Raw genomic sequence first — 23,844 nt, 5'->3', positions numbered from 1 at the left:
AAAAAAAAAAAGAAGAAAGGACCGAGAAAGCATACTAGAAAGGAAAAAGGTACGAAAAAGGAAGTCTGCCGAGCTGATGACGCATGTACGTGTCGTCGTTAAGAAATAATTATTGCTACATCTTAAAAGGATTCGTGATAACGAGCTTGATATACCCAGGGTCTAATTACTTCGTTGAATCGCGTTTCGCAAAGATAGAATCGAAGAATTACGGCGTATCGTGAAAAGGCGGTTGATAAGCGAAACTTAGCAGCTCGTAAAGTTGAAAATTGTTCGAACGTATAGAGAAATATAAAGCAACGAAGATTTTAATAACGTTCGGAAAATAACGCCACGAAATAATTCCCTGTAAATCGAGTAGAAAATATTTTGTTAACGTTACAATTTTAGATCCGACGGAAATGTCAACGGATAATGGCCCGTAACGCGACTATATAAAATGCCCGCGAATCAAGAAGGAAATACTTCTCTATTGGAAACAACCTACCTCTGTACCAACAAGAAATCCGATCACGCAATTTACCAGTTCCGAGGACAAGAAGATAGCAATTTTAAACGTCGATGAGACACGGAATTATCGACCGCGAAAACGCGTGGCATTCCGCGCGGATCTTCCACCCCTTTCCGCCATCGTCGATATTTAATTTGCTTCTGTTTCATCTTGCCACAAAGCAAGAGAGAGAGAGAGAGAGAGAGAGAGAGAGAGTGAGAGAGGATGGTCAAAGGGTTCCAACACGGCGTAATTACCGCCTCGCTCGTCTCCGTTTCGCCGCGAGATCCTTTTTATCCGGCGCTCATTTTTCCCCTCTTTACGCGTTCCTCGTTTTTCTATCGGCCCCTATCCACGCATCCACGTCCGGCTCGCTTTCTTACGCGCGTCAACCCGCTCTTTCCGTCTTCCTTTCCAATTATATACAGCGTGTTTCTCGTTTATTTACTAAGTTCTAAGCGTGCCGACTCTCGGTACGGCGGAACGCGCCGCTTAAATTCCGGCTGGCATTCTCACCGTTTTTCCCGTCATAATGCCCGCTGGCCACTTTTGTTCCCTACGGATCCACCGGTCCCAAGTATTTCGTTGTTATTTAGCTTGTAACTAGTGATGGGATCCGAAACACTTAGAATCGTTTCGAATCTATATCGTGTACAGCACACGGCACCGAAAAAAAAAAAAAAAAAAAAAACGAAAGGAAAAAAGAAAAAGAAGAAGAAAGCTTACAGCATTCCATCGAAAAAATGAAGAAGCGTAGCTCATAAACGGGACCTAGCAGTTCGGGAGGTGGACGAAAGTTTTTCAAATATGCTGTGCCGTGAACGATCCCGTGAGCTCAAACTCATTTTATTCTTTATATTGCGACATAAAACAAGACGAAGAATACAACGAACAAAAATATTTCGTCCTTTGGAAAGTCGTCGAGATCGTCGAGATCGTCGAGATCATGCAACGTAGCATTCGGAGTTAATAATCCTCTGCCTAACCTAATCCTAACCCAATAACCTAACCTGCCTAACCTAATCCTAACTCGAAACCTCTAATCTAACTCTAATCTCTATTTATTTTATACTTATTTGCAAAGACGGAGATGATCTTGAAACCTCCTGTTTGTCTCCACCCACACAAAGAATATTCGCGTCATTGTTTATTTATTACATAAAACGTAAGGAATGTTTTGTTTTACCGCTCGTTGGATTCGTAGCTTCTGGGCCGAAGATCTCGCCACGAAGGACTCGCCACGTCGTTTATAGTCGATCGCGATCGCCACTCGGGCCAGCCCCGTCTGTACATTGTAATTTTCCTTTCTTGCCAATTAAAGGCTTAAGAGTGCCGCGGCTGGGTAATAAAGCTCGAACAAGCCGCGGCTGGATAATAAAGCTTGAACAAGCCGCGCCAACCGGAACTATAGTTTCTTTGATGCGCCATTTCTCTACGCACCGCACAATTCTATCTACTTGTTTGCGACTAACTTGCAGCTTACGCGATTCGCGCTTACCTTGTCGACCTTATCTCATACGGATAAAGTCGGCTTCTAAAACTTTCTCGCGAGCTTTATAACGTTTCGTAGTAAGAAACTTTTAATAAAGTCTTCTAACTTTGTTAATTTCCCAGCAAACTAGAGTTTTTTCCATATGCCACTTTTAATATTATTCCAATTACTTGTACGTATATTTATATTTACGCATCTTCGTAATAATTTGATATTTTAAAACAGCAAAATATTTTAGAAAATCTATCATCTATCGTGGGTGGTGGGACATAAACGGAGACATAGAATGAAATTGTTGAAGAACATTAGTTCGGGTAACTCGGAGGTAGATCTTCGTTCACGGTGATACGTTTGTAACGTTTAAAAAAGAAGCTCGTATGTGGCTGGTTGGTTTTTTCTGGCTGAATGTTTGAACAGAAAGAAATTAATCGAGAATTCTGCATTAAAATCACGAAATGGCCACACAAATCACGGGCTCTCGCCCGTCCCTTTGGATAGAGGCCAAAAAGTCGTTCAGCGTATCGGATGTTCATTCAGAACGCATCGAAACGCATCGATAAATCATACACTTCGTATAAATGACCCTCACGTAGGTCCGACGAATAATAAATTTTTACGTCTTGCACGGGTCTTTTCTTGCGTCGTCACTGGCAAATGAATTTTCTGCCAGCTGTTCGATATAACGATATCTCGGCTCTTCATTAAGCGAGCAGAGGAAAGACAGGAACATTTATATCTCTTGAAGCGAGTATGTTTAAAGATAAGTCATACGTTCCGGACTTTTGTTTCACTCGAGAGAAAAGAAAAAAACGTAGAAATCTTCTTGTCGCTTATCCGTACGATCCGATTGAAATCGTACGAACGAGAGCGAAGATTAATGAAAATGAGCGATAAACTTTGAACGTTGAATGAATTTTAGATAAAAATTGAAGCTTTCATTCGGAACGTTTTATTACCGAGAAAAACATAAAATTGCATGGGAATTGCGATCTTTAAGGAAATTTGTTTGGAATTTAACTGCCAGAAGCAAACATCGAGACAGTTCTACAGAAATTCGTGTCGTTTTTGTAAATTGCCTCTACGACCGTAGAATGCAAGATGAAAATATTCATTTGGATGTAAAAACAATTCCACGAGAATAACAATTATCTAGCAATTTTCTACTATTGGAAAGAAACGAGTCAGCAGTCTATATTTAAGTTGAGATTAGCATATTTAGGTATGGAAATAATTTTGCGGGTACCGAGGCTTCGCAAAAATTCTTTGCGGAAGAAAATTAAAGCTACGCGTTTCGACGAAAGATTCCCAGCGAAATAATAAGAATCCGAATTTTTCATGAAAATTTGTGCTGATCTTTCAGAATATAATTTACGTATATTAATCTCGTTCACATTGTAATACGTATATGTTAAACGATTAATCAACGCGAGATTACGAGTAATCCGCGACAGAAATAAATTGACGACAATCACAAATTCATTAGAGAATCAACAAGCTTACTTCAACATCTCTTTAATATATCAACTTCAATTTCTTTTAATTTATTAAAAAAATTATTATCCATTACACGTAGCTGGCCAAAGATGAAAAAAGATACTTCACCAATTAATAACTTCTCCCTCTTTATAATCCACAATGTAGCCATAAACTTCACCTTCACGCTCGCATCCTTGAATTTATTGCGATACTGCACTCTCAACTCCGCCTGTGGGTTTACAACTTCACTACATGTGTACATTCAACATACACACTACCATCCATAAATATTCAAACACGTGTTGCAATCTCATCGAAAGATTTATATTTTCGTATATTGTCGTACTTGTAATAAAAGGGCGTCTCTCTGCTCTTAATTTTTTCAATGCTCTGCTTCGCTTTTTTCAACGATCTAATACCCTAAATTGGGATCTTCGTTTCACCAGCATCTTCCAAAACTCGTTAAATAAGATTTACGTACATTAAGCTCGTGTAAATTTAAATTTGCCATGATATTCTGCTTGAATCGCAGCGGCCAAGTCCCCGAACTCATTAAGCCAACAAAACTGAATAAACGTGAACGTGAAGATCTGTACTTGTATAATACGAAGAATCGAATTAACGTCAGAAACGAGGTTTAAATTCGTCAGAACGACGAAACGAAGAATTCTTAGCGGTTCGACGAGGAGATCTACGCCGATCGAAACAGCCGAATAATGCTCTGCCAAGTTAAACCTAAAATTCGCAATGTACTGTAAATCCTCGATTATTCAACGTGACGCGAACCGGTCTGACTTCGCATAATCATAATCGAAAACTTGAATAATACGGGAAGGTTTATTGCGGTTAATAAGTCGTGCGATAAGATCGCAGAAAACATTCTCATAACGTAACACAGCGTACATGTATTTAAGTATATTCGACGTTCTAACCGATTCAAAGTGCGATTAACTGTCTTAACAAATACCATTTATGCTTCCGTACTCTTTTTGTTACTCGAACTTTCAAAAAAAGAAAAAAAAAAATAAAAAAGACGAAGTTACGATGAAGTTCGAGGACACCGCACAAGACCAGATTGAATATTCAAACAATTCTACAAAAATCAAAGTGTTCTCCAAGAGTGTTGTGCGACTCGAAAGAACGAGTTAACAATGCCGGCTTCTTTCGTCCCCATTCTCGCTACCTGTTCCACCTTATTTTTTGCCCCCGGACTGTACGTCGTCTATCTCGATTTGTCTCTTAAAGTCGTCGAATCGAGGCAACTGTCGCGCGAACACACGCATTCGCCATTATTCAGTGAGTTTTCGAACGGGGGGCGTCGTAAATAACACCTTTATCGGTCCTCTATACTCTTGCCTGTTAAACGTCACATCGAGATGAAGTTTCTGTCGCCCCCTGCTCATAGATATCCATTGTGCGCGTCATAATGAATTCTTTTTGCGCGCGGTGGCTGAGCTGTTGCCAACGACTTCTCGGTACGTCCCCGCCCTGTTCGAGTCTTCCTCGGTCCCCGTCATCGTCATTATTATTATTATCATTAACTATAAAAGCAGAAGGAAAAGAAGGACGCTGGTAGCGAGCGTAGAGGGCGGCGTTGGAAGAGGGAAGCCGCGGTATTTCGGTCTGCTTGCATTCGCAACGCGAGAATTATCGATCGCCGTCGAGCATTGCATCATAAATTACTGTTTTTATCCGCGGGCCCCGATTTCGTGGGGCCTCTACCCCACGCACACACGCACACATACATACACCTGGCCCCCTTCTTCTTCGCCAACGTCTTGCTTCATCTCGCTTTCGCTCTCGCGCGTCGAAGATTTATCTAGAATATTAAAAGTCGCTTCCTGCCTTGCAACTTCGTCCCGTCCCGCCATTTTCTTCCGCTCGGCCGTTGCTGCCGGTGTACTTTGTCACGTACCAAGTTTCGACAGTTTTATTATTGACGAAGATCGCAATTTATTCGCTTTCCAAGTTGAACATCTTCGTGCTTGTGCGTTGCATCGGGCCCTTTCTGTGTGTGGTGTCGCCTCGACGATCCAGAGGTTCGTAACAGTGGACCGTAGGGGAAAAGCGACTCGAAGATTTAACCAGTTAGCTGTCGCGACCTCTTTGAAAAGCGTGTACCTAAAATGTGTGGCAAAAAGTAAGCGACGACAGAGAGATACTCGTGAAACGCAGAGTATTACGTGGCTGTTAAAACGTGGAATTAAGTTGTAACGACAACGACCGTTGTATTTTTTAATTTTATTAGCGACAGTGCTCGTTGTAACGCTAAATATTGCCATTTGTTCGTGACGAGTATACTGGTCAAAAGCAGCTAACTGGTTAAACAAGAAACAGAATATCGAATTCGTAAAGCGGAGAGATAGTGAGAAATAACGAGCTATTGTTCGGTCGTTTGCAAATCGACATGTTCATCGTGAAATTGATATTATTATCCGGTTGATTATCGTAGAATGTGTTTGTCCTTTCTTCTTCGGCAATATCTTGCCATTCGTCGAGTAGCTTCGCGATCGTTTTCACCAACATCTTGTCTTCTTTGCGATACTTTGGTATAATTCTTACGTGCTAAATTTCACTTAAAATTGGACGTTTCGAAGTTGGTACATTTCTGCGACGTCCACGAGGCAAAATATCTTTAGCGAATACATGAAAATTCTATTTATGACCTGACTAATAGCGACGCGTTGACGCATCCAATATTTCTATTGTAAATCTTCCTAAGATTAAATATACGCGAATCGTCCAATGTTTTCGACGACTGACACTTTATACGACAAAATGTAACACTTAATGGCGTTGGTGCGACCAATTTAAGCTCGCGAGGAACGAACGACCAACCGTACGTGTTTCTTAATTTACGAACCGTTTCATGCTCGATATACAATGTACATTTTATTTCGTATCGCACGATTCTATTCAATATGCAAATGTTTAACACGCCAATCGCTGTTAACATAAAGGGCATCCATCCAAAAAATTCCTTCTCCTTCTCGCTTGTTAATTTAATACGGGACTTATCCAGCCCGTTAAAAGTCACCCTTCGCTTCAATGACATAATCTGATCTTATCTGCAATTCCGATTCGTACATGCATCGGTATTAACATTTTTAAATCTCCGCATCGATAAACGTATCTCTTTGAACATTAGCGATGCATGCTTCTTAAACGAAAAACTTCCTCCTCTTCCTTCTCCTCCTTGTTCCTCCTGTTTATCAGATTCGGAAGATTTATCCGGAGTATTTGAAAACCGTGGACTTCTGGTCTTGCAACTCTCTACTATAATTGCATTAACGCGAAGAATCCTTCATCCTTTCTTCCGGCGAAGGGCTCAAACGTCGAATACCAAGAATGCATCGTAAATATTCAGAACGTTCAGAGCTGGGAAGATTATTCGTGTGTCAGAGATTTATCCGCGGTATTAAATGCCGTTCCTTCGGCTCGCTACCATGTGCAACGGTGCAACGTTATTTTAAGATCTTAAGATATCGACATACATCTTTATCGGTGCTGCAACGTTTTCATCCGAAACTCGATGCAAATTCAATCTTCGGCGCTAAACATCCATTGTTCCTTCGTTATACAGAGTGTCTCTGCGATCGTGATACAACAGCGCGCAGGATGGTTCTCCGTGGAAAAATAAGTGGAAAACGTAGAACAAGGATTTTCTTTTTACACGTACGAAATTATTATTTGATTGGAAACTTTACAGCTTATCGTTAGACTACAATCGCGCGCGAATCTTCTATCTTTAGGAATGTAGTTTGGAAAAGTGGATCTTCGATTGAATGTTTTGTATATTTTTGGACATTCTGTGCATTTTTACATGTTCCTCGTAAACGTAGACTATTCGTCACATTGGTCGTTTTCCTTGCATTCGATTTTTATTCCTCGTTTCGTTTGCGAACAAGATGTACCGATCGTTAAACGCAAAAACTTTGTTCTATATTTCTTATCGATTTTTTCATGAAAAGTTACTATTCCGCTTGTATCTTCTGATTACAGAGACACCTTGTATATAGAAATGCTGCACGTTGCTCGTTGGAGAGAAAAAGTTAAGTCTAATTAAAAGATAAATTTAAAAGTAATACCGGTGGATGGATAATTTAAAACGATCGGTTTGATATCGGTGTGCCAATGTTTGGCCAGACATTTTGGAACATCACCTCGTAAGACCGGTTATTTTGAGTAAATCGATAACTGTCGTTACTTTCTGTAACGATTTAGCTACAAGCTACTTTGGACGTGTTTCTTATGATAATTCATGTGCATCATGTTTGCCGAGTATTCGTTTTCAATTAATTTCCTTTCAATTTTGCCTACAAAGCTCAAAAAGCTCGTCGTTGTTCTACGATACCCATCTTCAAAGTAACACACGATGACGATTTAAAAACACCGATGAAAAATACCAGTTTACGTGCTACAAAATTACGGAATAATCTTCTTTATACTTTTTTCTCCGCAACTTTTGCATTCCACGTAGTTTACCTTTCGTAATTACAATGTTACTTGCTATCTATTGCGTGTTAAATATAAATAAAAAAATTCGGCGAACGATGGGCCACAATTTAAACGCGCAGAAATCTATAGAACACGCGTAATATGCAAAAATGTATGAAATATTTAAACAGCACACAAGATATCTACATCTTGTAATACATAATACTTCAAATTAACATTAAAGTTCTACTTCTTCAAGATAGGTTCGTAAAAATATCCATAATTTGCTTATGTGTATGCAATATTACAAAATACGAGTTACACGCGTTACGAAATAGGAAGACTATGCCTGGGAGGATTAAAGGGTAGTTAGGTCGGGTGGTACAAGACAGCGTACATTGCTTTCGGCGTTCGTAGGACATTTTCCCCTTTGGAGCAGCAACCTTTTCCACAAAATGGTTCCCGGTTAATGACCACGATCGCCTTTGGGGCGCTCGCGATCACCGCTCGATTTCGCGTTTCGCCGTGCAACGCGCCATTATCATCGCGTATCATCTCTCGCCGTGGCGAGAGTTCGGTCCACGCGAGAATTATCGACGCTCGTTGATGCGCTCCTCTGCAGTAAATAACAGTTTTTATGCGGTTTTTATCCTCTACCGTTTCCCCCCGCGGTCGGAGATTTATTTGAAAAATTTCTGTTCGTAAAATAAAAGCCGAGGCAAGTGAAACAAAAAGGGCAGGAAGGGAAAAAGGAGGTTCAAACCGTCTTTCGTTTTACCCGCTGGCTGGTTAGCTACTCTGCGAGATGGCCGTGGATCGCGTTATGCAAAAGTCAGGTCGTTTCGCGTAAGCTTAGTCCTCCTCTTTTTTGCCAATTTCCCACGAGATCGCGGAAGAATATCGTGCGTTCGATCGAATCCCTTGGAAGGGACAGTTTCCCACAGAATAAACCGTTTTCTTAGCGAGGTTGAAAAGGAGAGGATAAAGTGACAAGAAAGTTAAAGCTCTTGCGCGATTACTCAACGTTTTGCCATACTAAATATTCAACGTGGCAATGATATTTAGATGCGAATAAATTAAATGCGAAAAACGCAAATATATTCCTTGCCGATTCTAAAATTCCGAAATTCTATCTACTTATCGTCACGTCATATCGATAAAAGGAATATGTTAAAGAAAGCCGAAAAAGCATCGAGCGAACCAATAACGAATACGATATACATAAATTCGATGAAAAATAACGAATCAACGAATAACAAACGAAATTTCATTGGTTGCTGATTATTCGAATAAACTTTTATCCGGCGCAGAGGCACGCATAACTGCGGTACTTTGGCCGTAGGTACCCCCTTGCAGCCGGCTACGTGGCGGAATGCGTTGGTGAATACGCTGGGTGGGTGATTTTTGCAGGGCCGTATCGGATCCTTCTCCCCTATCTTTCCGGCTGAAATATTCGCCGACGACGATCGCAGGTCTCTCGACCGACTCACCATGGTTAATATATTTCTTGCACGACGAACGCCGTCCACGACGATCGATGAAATTTATTCACCGGCAAGCGCAAGAAATATAACTCAATTTCTAATTGCTTGCGCGGTCCGAACCAGGGAGGGTTCGGTGACCGTCGCGATTAATATATTCCGTTCTTGACCGCAAGAAGGGCTTTCTTGTCCCGATCACGTGGTCCTCCGGAGTACCAAAGGGTTTTCGTTCGTGTATAGAAAGCTTATTCGTCGGTGGATGTTGATTCGAGCTTGATAAGTATCAATGGAACGTATTACGTGGGATATATTGGGCTGTAACGTACGATGGCCGCAAAAAGTATTTGCACGTAGCCTTCGTTTTCGACCAAGCGCGTTTTTATCACATTTTATATGCACATCTCATTTTTACGCTATCAAACGCTCGTAATCGTATGAAATATTAAACTGTAGAAAATTTCATATACTTGAATTTCGTTGATTGGTATGCAATTGCTATAGCAAACACGACGACGTGCAAATGCCTTTTGTAGCTATTTGTTGCAGCTATTTTTTCGTATATTCCATCAGTTTCCTTCGTTCGCAAGTAACAGTTGAACAGGACTATTTTACGTTACATTTCCATATTTTTGGCGCGTATGAGACGTCTCTCGCAAGCTTCCATCCAACGAGCCTCGATCAGACACGTTAAATCTCGTGCTATTGTCGATTATCGATTAGGTCGAGGAAGGAGGAGTTCGCGATTACGTGTAGTCGAAACTTCGTTCTATTCGCCGTAGTGGCTGATCTGAATTTTCGTAATTTTTGTATAGGTGCGCGCAAAGCGGAAGAAAGGATCGTCAACGTTTGAAAATTGTTGGAAATATCTTGAAATTCAAGAAACATATTACGCAGCTAGGGTCCGCGGGTTTGCCAAGCCCGTGTAGTTTACCAGGTAACTACCCCTTGCGGGTTCGTTGTTATTCTTTCCCTTATTATTATTACTATTATTTGTTCATCTACCGACGAAGCACGCACGCGTCTATCAATACGCGATTTTTACGGGAGAAGATAATTTTTTCCAAGAATTTGTCTGTCAGCGAGTAAACGGCAAACACTTTGCGAGCAGAATGTTTACACTGACGGGTAGAGAATATTTTAGATCCTGTACACGTATGTACATTTCGCTGATTTGCGCGTATGGCGAAGTTAGCAGAAGAATTGTTTATAATTCCAGTTGCATAAATATCAGAAACGCTGTGTCATGTTTGATATTGATATTACTGGTACGCTAGGAACCCTCGTTGGTCTTTTTCATATTTACGCGGATATAACTCTGATGTATAAGAATCTCTGCTTAACGTAGATCCCTCGAAGAATGGTGTCTTAACTGGTTTTCTCACATAATCGATTTACTTCAGAGAAAGAGAGAGAAAGAGAGGAGGAAGGATCGTTAAAATCATACGACTTTGCCTTGGCCGTTGTTGAAGGATCTAAGAACGTTTCAACCGTTTCATTACGCTTCAAGGGAAAAAGAGATGGTGCTTCCTTTTTACGTTTTTAGCGGAACGCGAATAGTCTTATAATCGCCGTACAATTATACGCGGTGAAATATTTCTCGCTAAAGATAGTGGAAAATAAAAGTCTCGAGCAAAGAGAACGCTATAAAAGTGTTCGTATATAGTACGAGCTGTTTTTGATTACTTTGACCCTCCGTGTCTCGACGGTAGCTTTAAACCTGCACTAAAATCAACTAAATACGTTAGAAACCGGGCTATTATAAAATGATAGCAGCTTTCAGAAGCATTCATTTTTATTTCACATATTTCTTTGTTTAATTATCCCCAAATATGGAACAGCTAAAAGGAGACAATACGACTCAAACTCGTTAGATATCAAACTCGTTAGATATTCTTCTGGACGGAAACTCGTCTAAGAAAATTTGACGATTTCTAATGTTCGCTTTACCCCATAATTTAACACTAACCTTACCAGTTAATCAGGACAAATAATCGATTTTAACATTTAATGTAAAATTGTAGCTTCGTTGTCGTTTCTTTCGTTCGTCCAACTTCAGGTAAATTCTTCTATCAACAAAAGTTGAGACATTATATAATTAGATTAATCAGACAATATAAGAATTTACGTAAAGTTGGACGAACGAAACAAATAACAACGAATGTACGATTAAATTAATTTTTAAAACTGGTCATTTGACCGAACCTGGTAACATTGATGTTGATATAATACGATATATAACTTCCCGTTTTCCGAATATTCGTTACATTATGACGACTCTACGTATTCAATTTCAAGCTGTGTAGATAGATATAGAGAAGCTACGAGCTTCTTTGTCGCAAACGTTTCCATTATAACGTTAAGAGGACTGAAGCTAAACGAGCAAGAACGTGTAGCTCTATCGATCGCGCGATCGAATGATCCAGAAACTCGAGTACCATGGTTCGTACGCTCCTGTTCTTCCGAAAAGGTGCTCGAGGGCCTCTCGTTACGTTACGTTGTTCGACAAGAAAATTTGCCTGCGAGGTTGAACCGCGCGTATCGCGCGCGTACGTGTTCACATATAAAACTCGTATAGACACGAGGATGCATACGTACGGCCGGCACGACGGCCACCGTTGATTTATCGGTCGACATTTTTTCAGGCGATTTTTATTACGTTTTGATCCTTTCGCGCATACATTTTAACCTTCAGCTACCACAGGACGGTTCTGTGAGCGAGCGCGTGACACTCGAATCGCTCGGTAAAATCTCCGCCATCCTCTTTGCTTTTTTCCCACAAGTCCCGGCTTCCTCGGCTTCCAGCCGTAAACCCGTGCTTACCGCGATAATTTACACGAGCCGCGAAATCGTTTAATAAGACGGTATTAATCGGTGGATCGCTTAATTTCAAGCTCGAGATGTCTCATTCAGCAGGAGAACGTATTGTTGCGTGTCCTCGACACGCAACGGCACGCGATGGCCTTGATGCTGCATCTTGTCGCTTTCGACAAATTGCCACCAGCGAGTTCGCTTCTTTTCCATTAGTCAACCGTGGACGTGCAGCGGGGCTCATCAAAGTATCTCGACGGCTCGTAGGATTTTTTCTGCACACGTTCTGTACGTTAGCCGTGTATGAAACGTTTTGAAATTTGATTGATACCGCGTTACGAGATACGACGGCCACCGTTATGTTGTATTGGTGACATTTTTAATCGATCGGAAGACACGTGTACGGCAACTAGGAGGTGTATTTGTTGTAAACGTACGTACGTTATCGACGTTCTGTGCGAATAATTTTTCCGAAATATGCGCTTCGTAATAACACGCGTACGAGCGAAAGTACACGCGAAAGTCGCTGTCGATAAGAAGATGTAGAATAAGTTAATGACGATAAGCTGCGAGATTATTAAGGAAGTTTATGGTTCGAGGCTGTTATCGTTCCGTCTTTTCGTATTTCAGCGTGTTGCAAACGTTACGCGGTACGAGTTGAAGGATAACTATCTTCTCACGCGTTACGTTCGTGACGGTAAAGAAATCTGCAGAAAAGCAACGTACACAAGTTGCATGGACAATATGACACATATACATATAATTGTTACATATATGTACAAATTACAATATAATTTAACATAATTATTATAAATTAATTACAAACACGATAGGAAGAACATGAAAGGCAATGCTCTTCTGTTACATTAAATAATAGAAAGAGAAGCATAAAGACATACTTTTTTGAAATCGAATAGAAAAGGATACGTATCTGTAGTTTTAATTTTTCGGATATAACAAATCTTCCATGAAATGTCCAATTTGAAACAGTTCCTTCTCTTTTCCCTAATCGCTTTCGTCGATCGCACAATTTCAATTTTTTCAAAATGTTATTGCAAAATTATTATACATATATTATTTCCTATAAAAGTTAAGTTAGATAAAGGTAGGCGCTCTTCTTCGTCAGTGAATTTCTCTGGCGACCGCGTCGATTATCCTCTGAAAAGTGGCACTGTCCAAACCGCAGAATGATTTATCTCGCGGGAAGATGGACAACGCTCTACGCTTCCGTCGACGTAAAATATCGTCGAACTCGTCGTCTATCGTTGGCGGATTTACCTTGGCGTAATAAAGCGCCGCAAAGCCGCTATAGATGAGAAGAGCTGCGGTGGCAAGCTGTTAAAGAGCGCATTTATTTAGTTGCGTTATTTTCCATGTTAAATCCTTCTCTTTTTGTGTTTTATATCTTTCGAGATGTTTCGTATTTTATACTCGTTCTATATTCTACTATACGATACAAAATGCATTACTATACAACGAACGAAATAGTGAATTGCACCAAGTTCTTCAGAGGTGGAAGGTTGAAAACCAACGTTATGCGACTAATACTTTCAATCTCGTTCTTTTCTTTTTCTTTTCTATAAAAGTTAGCGTTGGTACAAATACTTGATAATAAACGAATCGGGCGAATATTCGAATTTCGAGCAGCATTCGATTAAAGCATATTTTCAAAAAGGTGCCAGAGTACCAACATGATAAATGAAATTACAGCAAAGTAATGGAACCTCCGTACCGTGAATTTCACAAACCTTCCATCGTCGCGTTAATTGTGTCTCTTACGAACATTAGTACTCTTGATTAATAGAGCGGCCCGGAAAGAACAAATTTTTAATTACAAAATGCAGAAAATCTCCTTAACTCTGTACAATTAATTAAAATCCGGTAATTTAATTTCCAGCGTTGTAAATTTAATCGTAACGGTTTTCAACAGTTTTGCGCGTGGAAATGGAGCATTACAGTTACACGTTAACAATCACCGACGAGCGTTAAATGCTCTGAAAAATTTCGACAAACGCCTTATTTGGTACGAATATTTTTAACATACCTACATATTCTATCACGGCTCTCCTAGTTGATACGGCTAATCTCGATCGAATTCGTGACGCGAATGAGCGCGGAATGCGAAGAACGCGCGCAACTCCATATAAACGTACGTTGTACGGTAATGCGTTTTATACGGTCGACTTGAAAATGCTTTTGCGATTGCATCTAATTGCTGTTAACAGTTTCTATGAATTTCCGTATTCAATTGAAATTGTATTACTTCGAGCGAAATACCGAAAAAATAAATATGTCTTTGATACGATTTCTCGTTCCGATGTTATCATAAAGTTTCCCTTTGAAACGTTCAAAGTTTCTTAACAAATGTGACGAATCATGTGTCGTAATACCTATGGCCGGCAGTGTATAACAATCTAATAAGAATTGATCGAAACTTACTTGAAACACGGCCCAGAATTTATAACTACCCTCGTTTATCAGAAAATCATAGTAACCGCCCCAATAATCAGATTTTGCATTCCCCATGGCTTTCATAGCCTGTTCCTCGTCTTTCATATGATCGTCGTAATGATCATCGTGGTCATCCTTATAAATGGACCCGTGGTCCTCGTGGTAACCGCGCCGATACATCCTTGGATGTCTAATCGAAAGTCAGAGAAAATAAATGTTTATTAACCTCGCTCCAACGCTTCCAATTTAATCGACTGAATCAATTATATAGAGCAATAATTTCACAAAAATAATTCTTCCATGTAAAGAAAACCTGTATGCCTGTATAGCAGTGCCGAGCGTTGAAGCGTCTTCGTATTTCTTGGTCTCCGGAAGTGTTTCGATTTCGTCGAAAGTCGATTCGCTCATTGAGGCATGGGAAACGCAAACAAGAAGCAGAAGACAGTGATAGACTAAATTTGTTTGTACTCTGTCTGAAATATACAACAAGATTTTTCTTAGAACATCAACAAGATTATTATCTTCATCGCACTTGGATCATTTACATAGAATCTGTACATCTACGGTTCGTACGTTCAACAAACTACCGTACAATATATCACGCCGTTACTGTTTCGACTGTTTAGAACAGCGATAAAAGGGTTACTACAGATTTCTACGTTGATTATCGCACTGTGCGTGAAATCTGTACATCTGCGCGTTAAATATCACAGATCGCTGTACTATAGTGACTCTCATCGTTGCCGTTTTACGTCTCTCAACAGCCATAGATTATTATCAGATTATCGCTACACGTTAATTTTCGCACTTCCTCGTAGAATTTCTACAGCCACAGTTCACATCAAAATACGTTACTGTATATTATTATGCTTCACACCGTGACCGTTTTGCGATTGAACAGCGATCGATTATTACTGAAAATTCCTACATTGATCCTCGACACTTTAGCGATTTACATGGAATCTGTGCATCTACTATATCCAACGATATCTACCCATAATTGTACTGTTCGATGGCAGCAAATTCTTCAAGGGACCCTCGTTGCACGAAGAATGACACGTCCTGTTCCTCTCATCCGCGAACACGTGTCTCTATATACACTTCTCCTTCACTCTATCTTTGTCGATTCATGGAAACGACAATGACTCACCACTGGCCGATTCCTCGATACGAACGTTCATTCCTCGTGGACGATGGTCGCGAGTTCATCGATCTCCAAACACACGGAACGTGCGTACACGTTTTCAGATGTTCGCCCCGTGGTCTCAGATGCGAGTGTCGCACGACGAGAACCTCGGCCGAGGAACCGTCGTTGATAAATTCCAAGGAACGACTGAACGATTCGTGGGTCCAGTTCAAACATACTCTGTTCGGTTACCGGTAACTGTATCACCAGGAACGTTAAGCAAATCCAACGTGCAGCGCTAAAAGCCCTAATTGTTACAACTCTTGCGTACGTCGTCGCGTCGTCTAGGAGCATTTCAGACGTAAATTCGGTTATAGATGATTGATCATTTCGGACGATCGCATTATCGTGTCTCCGTATTTGATTTTTTAATCACACTGTTCGACTTTTCCATGGGGCTGTTACGATTTAGTGCGATTAAGTCGGTCGAGCTTCGTTTTGCTTGGATCTGGCGCGCAGTGAAAGATCTATTCGCACGTCGATCCTCTTGTTCTGCTGTTTAAACGGTGATCGGTTAAATTTGGATCGGTTTAACGAAGTTTCTATTGTTCTAAGCGTAGACACGCGACGAGGTTGCAAATACTATTTTTTAAGCTTACCTTGCGCCAATTTACTATTGTTTATGTCATTTTATTTGCCACGAAGCTATGGAACGTAAGTAGCCTGCCTTTTTGAAAGTTAGATACAGCTGTTCAATTTACGTAATGAAACTGAGAAATTGGTAAAAAGCGGAGCCAGTCGATCGGTTTAACTTCTCAGATATATTGGCTCGTATATCAGCTCGTTATATTTTTTTTATTAATTAGTGAATTGCCTTGCAAAACGATGCTCCAGTTGTTCTTCTTCTTTTTGTATTACAGCAACGATGTAGTTTTCTAACAGAAATAAATATTGTTACATAATAAATATCTTTCTCAAATGGCAAATTAATTTCATGGAAATTGTATAGAAACCAAGGCACGTAAATTTATAAATAAAAATGTATGGATGTGTATGTATAGAGAAGATCAATTGTAAAATACATAAGAAATATTTGTGTGCACGATGAAGCAGTAATTTTTTCGCGTGATATATAATTAAGTGATCAAACTGGTGCTTTGGATCTAGAAAAATATGAATTTAACGGGTTCGTCCGATTTCGATACATTTACGCATACATGTAAAATAGAGTTCAATATACAGGGTGTACCGCGTAACGCGATTCACTATTTTTCTGCAACTTGTGGATGTAAGAAAAGAGATTTCAAACTATATTCTCAGGGCGTCGAGCGCAGTACAAGCGACGAGAGAAGATCTTCCAAAAATACTTTGTCTTCGTGGTAAAACCGAGGTCATCATGGCTAGCATAAATAGGACCATACGTTTTTTTTCGCGAGGTTCGAGAAGACTTTACGATAGGTTTAAAAAGCATATCACGTGATATTTTTTTATTAACTCGATACTAAGTTAACTGTGGTGCAAATATGTCACTCGTCGTTACATTCCAGAATTATTCACATTTCGAATAAAGAGAATTACTACAACGCGTAGAGTCGTAACATCCAGCCAGCTCTAACAGCTCGTTCAGGCTTCTGCAAAAGATTTGAACGACATTAAAATAAAGCGTACTGTATAAATCTACGAATCTATAAACATTAATCTGTAAAACATCTTGTTTTGTATATCTGCGAATAGCAGAAGAACGGTGAGTCGCGTTACGCGGAACACCCCGTATACCCAATTACAAACGTTATAATTATAAGTAAACAAAAGTTCGACAGAGCAAACATTTACAAAGTAGAAAGTCGGGCGTAAGCGTTAACAGATAGTTTGAACTGATTTCTTGAACAATTATTTCCTCTTTAATCGACAAGCCGACGTAACATATAAACGTTACAAGCAATGTTGGTTATAAGAGTATGATAAGCAAAAGAAAATATCATAATACACAAACGTTGTTACATAATTGTATAATATTACTTAAAGTCTCTTCACATAATCCCTTTTATAATGTCACTTTTGAGATAAAACCTGAAGAATCTATCTAATTGCTATAGATTAACGCGACGTATCAAAGTGCTGCTTCTCTTAAATTTTCGTCGGAAGAAGAAGATCGTCAGATACAAGAGTAGTCGTCCGCTGTAAATGCTCTGTCTCCGAGCAAATATATTTCTCGCGGGTGTGGCAGAATTTTAGCGAAGAAGATTGAAAATCGCTGATCTAGGCAAAAGCATGACAGCAGCGATCCGAGCGATATCGTCGTTGTTTCAGTCAATTTGAGCGTTTAGCTGTTTTCTACCGCAATGAGTATTTAACCGCGAAAGGTGGGACCGGTAAATCGACGGAAAGTTTCTTTGAGAAGGATGGAATTTTTGATGCTGTCGACAGAACGCGACCGTGGCAGGTTTCTAGGCAAAGGAAACACCAAGTTCGGGTCAGTCAGCCGAGGTACATCCTTCTACTGTATTAGGCCAGGCGATTAGCAAGTTCTTAAACAAGTCCCGTTGAAACAATACTCTAAACCGGCGATAATTGCGGCAAATGTTTTTGCTTGATGCTGGTTCAGTTAGAATGGGGCGTGGTGCTCGACTTTGTCGAACCTTGCAACGAGTTTGCATTCGTCAAAACGAGCGAAGGATGTCTTTTGTTTCGTCGCTGGACAACCCGCGCGTGTTGGGAGAGAAACCGGCGTTCCGATCTCTTTTTCTCGATTAATATGAAAGAACGCACGTAGATGAAGAATCGGAAGATCCAACGAACGACGTTTCGGAAGAATCTACGTATTCGAAAATGCTGAAATTCCGAGAACAGTAAATATAAAAATGCAAAACCATGATAAATATCGCTCAACCTAAAGAACCGTTCGGTAACGAGTTAATTAGAATAATTCATCAATACATCGCAAAATTTGATCAGAATTCACTCGCAGCGTACAACCGATATTATTCTTGATGGGTGTACACGGAACGATAACTTGGATAATAACTGTTGATCAATGAAGTCCGACGAACGAATTGTACAAATGTACGAATTTCTATATTTAAAGAATCGTAAAATTTCCTGCCATTACCAACAACCTGCAGCTTGTCCATTCGTCGATAAATATTCTCAAATTGCCGATTCGTCATTGTACAAGAGGCAGCAGGAGAAAGAAACTCAAAATAAGATCGATAAATATTCACTTTCCACGAAGCGCGTCGCAATTTTACATTTTTCCCTCTGAAACGTGAGAAAGAGAATTCCCGGCATGACAGAGTGTTCTCGCTCTACATATAAAACGCAACGCAAGTACACGCGAAGTCTGCGAAATGTGTGATACGAAAGGGAACTTTGTATTCTCTGTACGCGATGAAATAAGGGAATCATACGTGGAAAGAAAGCAGGGATAAAAGTTGGTCGAAATGGCGTAATTGGTCAATGGGAATGCGAGACCGTCGGAATTCTCGTATCGTTTTCAGTAATTCTTTCCATTCCACCGATACTGACAAATTCCGGCTTGTTATCCCGCCAAAAACCTGCACCACCGCTCGTGGCGCGATCGTAAGAAACAGTCATATCCGACCACGCTTGTTCCTTGGGAATTTAGGAACCAAGTGCGCGGCAAACGTCCGTACGATATTTATTCCATGTTATTCGAGCAATCGAGAAAATTTATTTTCTAGCCTGTTTCTATTAATCGTTGATACAGTTAATGTTACAACGACATTCGCTATACATATATAATTAGACACTTTTACGAAAACATTTATAGAGATATCCTAACTATTTAACAACGAATACATCCGAATGTATTAAATCTTATTTGTCACTTACATTTATTCGTTATTCGGAAATATATCTATATTTTTTGGTATTCGGTCGGATGGATCGCTGGGAGGAAATTCCTTGGTGAATGTGAAATTTTCTTCGTAGATTTTTATTGCGTTTACGGCTCATTTTTTAGAACTGAGATGATACGACGATTTGCCGAATACGCGTTGTCAACTCTTAATTCTACATGTACCCAGAAATCTCAAACTGCCAAATTATCTATAACGTTATATCTATGCTAATGAACAGAGTTCTGCATAACTTTTAAATAAATAGTCTATTAGAAGCGCTTCTCAATATTTACAAAACTTGACTATAAAATAATATTTACACGTACACGCACAGAATCACTGCTCGTACCGCAGAGTAGCTCTAAATCAATGTATTACGGTCTAAGACCTACGAAAGGCCTACGTTATGCTATCGTTTACTGTAATTTTATAGATAAAACATATGTATCATCGCCTGTTCAAGAACAATTCTTGACCCAATTAATTCTCTATTAACAAACGATCTATGTAACAGAGAGCACGAGTACTTGCAGTCTTTCGTTCATCGAACGAAAGGTAAATATATAAATAAATCACTATTATACGAAACTCTTTCTTTTCTCTTTTGGTGTATACTCACTTTTGACTCTCACTCTACTTTCTCCTAATCGATTAATACGTAGACGTATAACGACAAGTAACAACGATGTACGACAAATAGCCACTGTATATCCTTAACAAATCGATAAAATACTTAACTATATACTTATCGACTATATTCTAACAACATCAACTTAATTGCTATCTGAACACTCTAAATCGATCCTCGATCCGCAAACGATCGATAAAAATACTCTAAGAAATCTTTCCATACTTGTCGACGAAGCTCTCGACACTCCGCAGCGTTTCTCCCGCAAAATCCCACCAACTAAAATCACTGTACGATCTTGTATGCGCCACAGCATCCGCTAGATGCGCAGGGAACGTGATCTTGTGTCTGGCGATGCTCTTCAACACCAGAGCCGCGATGTAGATGATAAAATAAATGCTGAAGTACAGTGGAACGTACCAAAGCTTCTTGCCTACGTAGTAATACGAATACGGCCTCTTGTTCAGTCTTTGATCGTTCATTTCTGGTGCCATTGTCTGGTGCTCGTGGTATTCAGGAATGTGATCGTAGATCACCTCGTGATGGAAGTCGTGATGTTGGCCATAAGAATCGTCGTCGTCGTCGTTGTCGTCGTCGTTGAAGGGAGGATGATCCAAATGGCCGGAATACTTGATCGGTTTCGGTGCTGCGTCATTGTTGTAAGACGTGTCGGGCGGATTGTCGGAGTAGTCGGAGGAGTCATGGTCGTGGGACGCGAAGTAGGAATCCGGTTTGTAGGAATCTGGTGGCTGAAAACGATGATTTACGTGAGCTTCGGCGACGCGACTCGGTGCGACTGCTTCGCTGGAATTAAAGTTGGGATATCGGGAAGTTGTAGGGTCGAAGCTTACGTACGATGGAATTTAGGAAACGATGTTCTTTTCCCGAGTGAATTTTTCATCCTTGGTATCGGCATACCTGATAACTTATAAATCATTGATCAATGAAACGAAAATTTTGTAGTCGTGCGAGATTCCGCTACAACGTACGTATATACATACATATATAGGGAAATTGTTAGTTAAAACTATTTGGAAAAAATTGCAGTAACATATGTATAGATCGTAATTACAATAATTATTCTGATTCTCCTTGCGCAATTTTTCAACAAAGACGAGTTCGATACGAAGAAGCATTCCATTAAAGGCGATCGTTGATTATCGATTAATTTATCGTTTACTCAACTATAGATCAATTTAATGATTTATCTAATTCATCTCTTAGTGATCCACGGATATAGCTTCGTAGAAGGAAATAGTGGATACGTAGGTGTTTTCAGAAGTAAGCTTTTCTACGTTACTAAAAGGAAAGTAGGATGATGTTTCGATATTCAAAGTACCTTGTCGTTCGTCTCAGAATCTGCGTAATCGTCCATGGACATTGGCTTGGAGATCGGTTTGTCACTGAAGTAATCCGGCGGCTTTGAAATCGGCTTACTGCTCGGGTAATCTAGCGGCTTATAGTCGTAGCCCTCTGAAAACGTTGGATTAGAAAATTCAAACATACCCGAAGACGATGGACCGGTCGGTGGACCATTCGAGCTACTCGAAGGTTTCGAACTGTCCTCCGCGTCTTTCGATGGTTCCTTCTTGGATTTGTAGTTAAGCAACGGTGCTGGATGATATCTATCCTGAATCTGTTTCTTTGCGTTCAATTGTGCTATTAATTCGTGGTCCAACGTCGAGTATCTATAAATTAGAAAGCGTAAAAAGGGTGTTTCGAAGAAAAATATGGAACAATGTAGGAAAAGCGCGAAGAAAAGGCATTAAGAAGTTACGGAAAGTACTCGAGAAACAATTTATCTTTGATTTCAAACGCTCCGATTCGCCAGGCATTTATTTAAAAATTCAGTTTTTCGCGTCTTTTTAGTCAAATTATTTTGCGAATTTGATTTTCGTCTCAAGCTTCCATTTTATTATTAAAAAATCAATATAAAGTTCAATCTTTGTCCACTTGTTCCTAAATTCATTATTTTCGAATTTAAACACGAATCTGTGAATTTTCTTTGAGTATAAATTCTGTATTAAACTTAAGCTTTATTAATATCGGAGAGCGTTTAAACAAATTCAAATCTTCAAATGTTTCTCTTTTCAAAATTTCTACAATCTTCAAATTCTCTCTCACACCTTCCACCAGGGGAATAGTTGATCGCTTCGCCGTTCCTCAGATTCTGGATTTTCGGTGAAATATAAACCGGTGACATAGTGATCGCGATGTTCTTGATACTCCTACCTTCCGCTTCCGTTCCATTACTTCGTTGCATAGAAACAAGCAAAAATACAATATTAGTCTGATACTATACTTTTACGTAGAATCGCGTGATATGAAAAATCTATTTATATAAACTGAAAAAAAGAGAAGAAAAACATATAAACTCAAACGTTGACTCATTTTCCAATTCATCCCTAGATCACGAACGTTTATATATTTATGAAAAATTCTAATATACAAAAATGATAATATACAAGATGGTCGTGATATATAGAAATATATAAAATATCCAAAGCAAAGTACTTGTTAGACAAAACTTCAGAGAGCGAAACAAATTTCTACGATTAAACGCGTGCTCGCGAGAAACACGAACTTGCGTAGAAATTCACCGATCGATGTGATCTAACCTGACGATCCACGGATCGTTGCTTGCTTGCGGTTCTTCTTGACCATTCTTCGACACTTTCGCATATGACGTCACTTGGGGTAAGACCGAGACGATCGACAGACTCGCTAAAAACAGCGAGATAAATGCGCGTATCATCTTCCACGATATTCAAAGATGAATGATCGAGCAACTTGGTTTGCCAGTCTTCTATATAGACTCGTAACTGTACCTCACCAACGACTTGTTGCTAATTTATTGTCCGACTCCATTTTCACCTGACGTCGCTACTTAACATCACTTATAATTTTCTCCCCTCTCTGCCCAAAGACATTCATGCTAATCTGAAAACAGAAATTAAACTTCATTATCAGACGTATTTTTTCTACTTCTTCTCTACCTTTTCTTTTGTCTTTGTTACGTATGAATCGCGCGCGTTCCTCGTTCGATTTTGGCCAGTGGAATAGGATTCGATTCGACGGGACAAAATATTTTCTAGGCGTATCGATGGTGTTAATTGGACGGAACGAGGCTCGACAAAACCCTTCTAATCTGTTTGGCAAATTATAACACACCGTTACGAGATGATCGAGATCGATGAATTGCGATCAGGAAGGAAATCAACTATCGTCGATCCGTCCTTGACCGGAAAACGATTGTTCAGACGTGGAAGTTCATTGATTGAGTGAAGTTACGAGCGGTTGTGAATTGCGCATGTTTATGAATTTATAATCTTGATGCTCCTCGATTTACCTGTAACATATTCTCGTTGTTGGACTATGAATACTATGAAATACTACGAAAGAGTTCGAAGTAATGAAAGATAATCTTGATTATTTATATTTTCGTTTATTTTTCTATTCGAACTACGATAGAGCAGAGTAATCCTTTCTTAATTATCCTGCTCATAAACGATGTAACTCGGTTATCGTACACTATGGAGACTCGTAATTACGCGCTATTTCCTGCATAATTATATCACATTATGATTCTCCGTTG

At 39.8% G+C, this 23,844-nt stretch overlaps 3 protein-coding genes across 3 annotated transcripts in view; 1 reads left to right on the top strand and 2 right to left on the bottom strand.

The window, feature by feature from the left end:
* LOC139986404 (dynein assembly factor with WD repeat domains 1) overlaps positions 1-23,844 on the top strand; it is a 58,478-nt gene that overhangs the window by 1,984 nt on the left and 32,650 nt on the right. The gene's annotated exons all lie outside the window — the stretch shown is intronic.
* LOC139986407 (uncharacterized) lies at positions 12,923-16,640 on the bottom strand. The gene is made up of 4 exons (XM_072001715.1): positions 15,630-16,640; positions 14,949-15,108; positions 14,624-14,825; positions 12,923-13,519 (listed from the first exon to the last, which is right to left on the bottom strand). Exons 1-4 carry the CDS (start codon positions 15,631-15,633, stop codon positions 13,307-13,309), a joined length of 579 nt encoding a protein of 192 aa, XP_071857816.1. The 5' UTR covers positions 15,634-16,640; the 3' UTR covers positions 12,923-13,306.
* LOC139987004 (uncharacterized) lies at positions 20,200-23,570 on the bottom strand. Its single transcript, XM_072002825.1, has 4 exons — positions 22,868-23,570; positions 22,376-22,501; positions 21,589-21,937; positions 20,200-20,998 (listed from the first exon to the last, which is right to left on the bottom strand). Exons 1-4 carry the CDS (start codon positions 23,002-23,004, stop codon positions 20,456-20,458), a joined length of 1,155 nt encoding a protein of 384 aa, XP_071858926.1. The 5' UTR covers positions 23,005-23,570; the 3' UTR covers positions 20,200-20,455.

This window comes from Bombus fervidus, chromosome 4 (assembly GCF_041682495.2).
Source record: "Bombus fervidus isolate BK054 chromosome 4, iyBomFerv1, whole genome shotgun sequence".
Lineage (NCBI taxonomy): Eukaryota > Metazoa > Arthropoda > Insecta > Hymenoptera > Apidae > Bombus > Bombus fervidus.
Note: the sequence above shows the minus strand (reverse complement) of the source record. Positions and strands in the feature narration are given on the sequence as shown.

What these genes read in the sequence shown, in the direction of transcription:
- LOC139986407 (XM_072001715.1), bottom strand. An exon ending in ACTGCTATACAGGCATACAG is followed by an intron (nt 14,826 to 14,948) that starts GTTTTCTTTACA and finishes ACTTTCGATTAG; the next exon opens with ACATCCAAGGATGTATCGGC. An exon ending in AATTCTGGGCCGTGTTTCAA is followed by an intron (nt 13,520 to 14,623) that starts GTAAGTTTCGAT and finishes GCTCTTTAACAG; the next exon opens with CTTGCCACCGCAGCTCTTCT.
- LOC139987004 (XM_072002825.1), bottom strand. Translation starts at nt 23,004, where the DNA reads ATGATACGCGCATTTATCTCGCTGTTTTTAGCGAGTCTGTCGATCGTC. An exon ending in AACTATTCCCCTGGTGGAAG is followed by an intron (nt 21,938 to 22,375) that starts GTGTGAGAGAGA and finishes TCTAATTTATAG; the next exon opens with ATACTCGACGTTGGACCACG. An exon ending in ATTCTGAGACGAACGACAAG is followed by an intron (nt 20,999 to 21,588) that starts GTACTTTGAATA and finishes CATCGTTTTCAG; the next exon opens with CCACCAGATTCCTACAAACC.